The sequence below is a fragment of the Corapipo altera genome, unplaced genomic scaffold (genome assembly GCF_003945725.1).
Source record: "Corapipo altera isolate COAL_440 unplaced genomic scaffold, ASM394572v1 61258, whole genome shotgun sequence".
In the NCBI taxonomy this organism is placed as follows: Eukaryota; Metazoa; Chordata; class Aves; order Passeriformes; family Pipridae; genus Corapipo; species Corapipo altera.
Genome location: NW_020886028.1, coordinates 1 through 2,679, shown reverse-complemented (window position 1 = coordinate 2,679; position 2,679 = coordinate 1). Strand labels below are relative to the sequence as shown.

Genomic DNA, 2,679 nt, shown 5'->3' with positions numbered 1-2,679 from the left:
GGGGGGGGGGGGGGGGGGGGGGAACGGGGGAAACGGGTCATTTCTGCAGGTGGGAAATTGCTGCGGGATGAGGGAAGAGCCCAGAGCCCCCCCGGGCACTGGGGCACGAGTCCGGGTTTCCCTTGGAAAAAGTTGCCGAGATGCTCCTTTCCTGAGGGAAAGAGCGTCCCCAGCTCAGCCGGGAGGATTTTGGGATGAATCAGAGCCCCCTCAGCTGGGAAGTGCTGCCTCCAGCTCCGGGACCAGCACGGGCAGGTCATGGAAATCCTGGAGAGGGACAAGAGGAGGCCCCGGAGATGCTGCCAGGGCTGGAGCCCCTCTGCTCTGGAGCCAGGCTGGGAGAGCTGGGGGGGGCTCAGCTGGGGAAGGGAAGGATCCAGGGAGACCTTGGAGCCCCTTCCAGAGCCTAAAGGGGCTCCAGGAGAGCTGGAGAGGGACTGGGGACGAGGGATGCAGGGACAGGACACAGGGAATGGATCCCACTGCCGGAGGGCAGGGAGAGATGGGAGACTGGGAAGGGATTCCTGGCTGGGAGGGTGGGGAGGGGCTGGGCTGGAATTCCCAGAGAAGCTGTGGCTGCCCCTGGATCCCTGGGAGTGTCCAAGGCCGGGTTGGAGCCACCTGGGATGTTGGGAGGTGTCCCTGCCCGTGGCAGGGGGTGGGATGAGATGGGATTTAAGGTCCCTTCCCACAAATTCCACGCAATTCCACGCCGTGCAATTCCAGGGCCGTACCTTGTTTCCGATGCTCATCCTTGGCCGGACGGGCCTTGCCGAGTTTCATGGCTGAAAAAACTCCTTTCCCAGCCCTGGACGAAGAGAGGAAATAAAAAAACAAAACAAACAAACAAAAACCACCATGAATGACTGTATTTGAGCGTTTTCCAGGCCCTGGGAGCGGGAGCAGGAGGAGCCTCTCCCGGCTCAGCGGCCGGGGGGGAAAGAGCAGGAGAAGGAAGGAGCAGGAGCCCGGAGCCCGGGGAAACACACGGCCCTGGAGCTCGTTTTGTGTCCTGGGAATGCCTCAGTTTGGGATAAAACACGAGGCTGGAGCACGGCCTGGGCAGCCAAGGAACCCTCCCCGTGCCCCGTGTCCTCCCACTCTTCCCGGGAGCTGCTCCCGGAGCTGCTCATTCCCCAGGGAAGCGCCTAAAAAACCCCAACTCCTGAAGATTAAATCACCCTGATGCTTCCCAGACCACCCCGCCGTGGAAAAATCAGGAAGCTTTAGGGCTGGAGCAGCAGGAAATTTGTATAGATCCCAAAGTTTTCCAGCAGCCAATTCCGGGGAGGTGGATTATCCCCTTCCAGGGTGGTGACAGCCAGGACGAGGTCATGGAATTCCAGGCTGGTTTGGGTGGGAAGGGAACTTAAAGATCATTTAATTCCCATCCCATTCCATGGGCAGGGACACCTCCCGCTATCCCAGGGAATCCAACCCGGCCTTGGACACTCCCAGGGATCCAGGGGCAGCCACAGCTTCTCTGGGAATTCCAGCCCAGCCCCTCCCCACCCTCCCAGGGAAGAATTCCTTCCCCATCTCCCATCTCTCCCTGGATGAGGGTGGGAGCCGACCAGGATGCTGGGAAGGAGGAGGAGAGGAATTCCCGGCTGCTTTTCCCTTGGAAAACCCTGCCCTTATCCCAGCGATGATGGAAAATCCCTCCCATTCCCTTGGAAAGCTGTGGGATCGCTCTCAGGAGGCTCCTTTGAGCAGGAGGGACCTCATCCCATCCCATCCCATTCCATGTTCAGAGACACCTCCCGCTATCCCAGGGAATCCAACCCGGCTTTGGACACTCCCAGGGATCCAGGGGCAGCCACAGCTTCTCTGGGAATTCCAGCCCAGCCCCTCCCCACCCTCCCAGCCGGGAATCCCTTCCCAATCTCCCATCTCTCCCTGCCCTCCGGCAGTGGGATCCATTCCCTGTGTCCTGTCCCTCACTTCCAGCCGGGATCTCACCTCCCAGGGGCCGGGAGATCCAGGGCTCAGCTCCAGCCCCGGGAGCAGCAGGATCGGGATGTGCTGCCCTCGATCCCGGGGACGGCACCGACCCCTCCCGGTGCCACCCGGCTGGGACTGGAGGAGGTGGTTTGACCCTTTTTGGGACCCAAATCAGCTCCAGCCTCGTCCTAAATAACCCCTGGAATTCTGAGCGAGCCGGAGCACGCGGGAGGAGAGCGAAGGAGAGCGGGATAACCCAGAATTCCCGGCGGGAAGGGGCAGGAGGAGGGAGGGAGGAAGGCGCAGGAACCACTTAGAGCCGGGACTAAAGCAAAGCTCAGGCGCAGGAACCTTTTAGAGCCGGGACTAAAGTAAAGCTCAGAGCCCCCCGGGCTGCCTCTGGCAGCCGGGATGAAATTTTGGGATGCTCCCAAGGGGCAGTTGGTGGACGGAGAGGAGGAGGAAGGATGAGGGAGAGGTTTCCATGGCTTGAGATCCCGCCTGGAAACCCCTTCCCCTGGAGGAGCTCCGGGAACGGGAGGCTGCTGAGCCGTTCGCAAAACTCATTAACTTAATGAGTTTGTTTAATGAGCAAACCCCTCCGATCCCGGCTCGGGCTGGGGAAGAGCTCCCAGAGCTGGAGATCCCTTCCAGCCTGGAATATCCAGCAGGATCGGGCTGGGGAAGAGCTCCCAGAGCTGGAGATCCCTTCCAGCCTGGAATATCCACCAGGAT

General features: G+C 60.8%; 1 protein-coding gene across 1 annotated transcript in view; it reads right to left on the bottom strand.

Moving 5' to 3' along the window:
* LOC113940965 (otoferlin-like) overlaps positions 1-807 on the bottom strand; it is a gene marked incomplete at its 3' end in the record, with an annotated part of 4,785 nt that extends 3,978 nt beyond the window's left edge. Inside the window, exon 1 of the mRNA XM_027632118.1 lies at positions 735-807. Coding sequence (XP_027487919.1) covers positions 735-783 — 49 coding nt within the window. The remainder of the gene's footprint in view (positions 1-734) is intronic.
* Between the last annotated feature and the right edge of the window lie 1,872 nt (positions 808-2,679).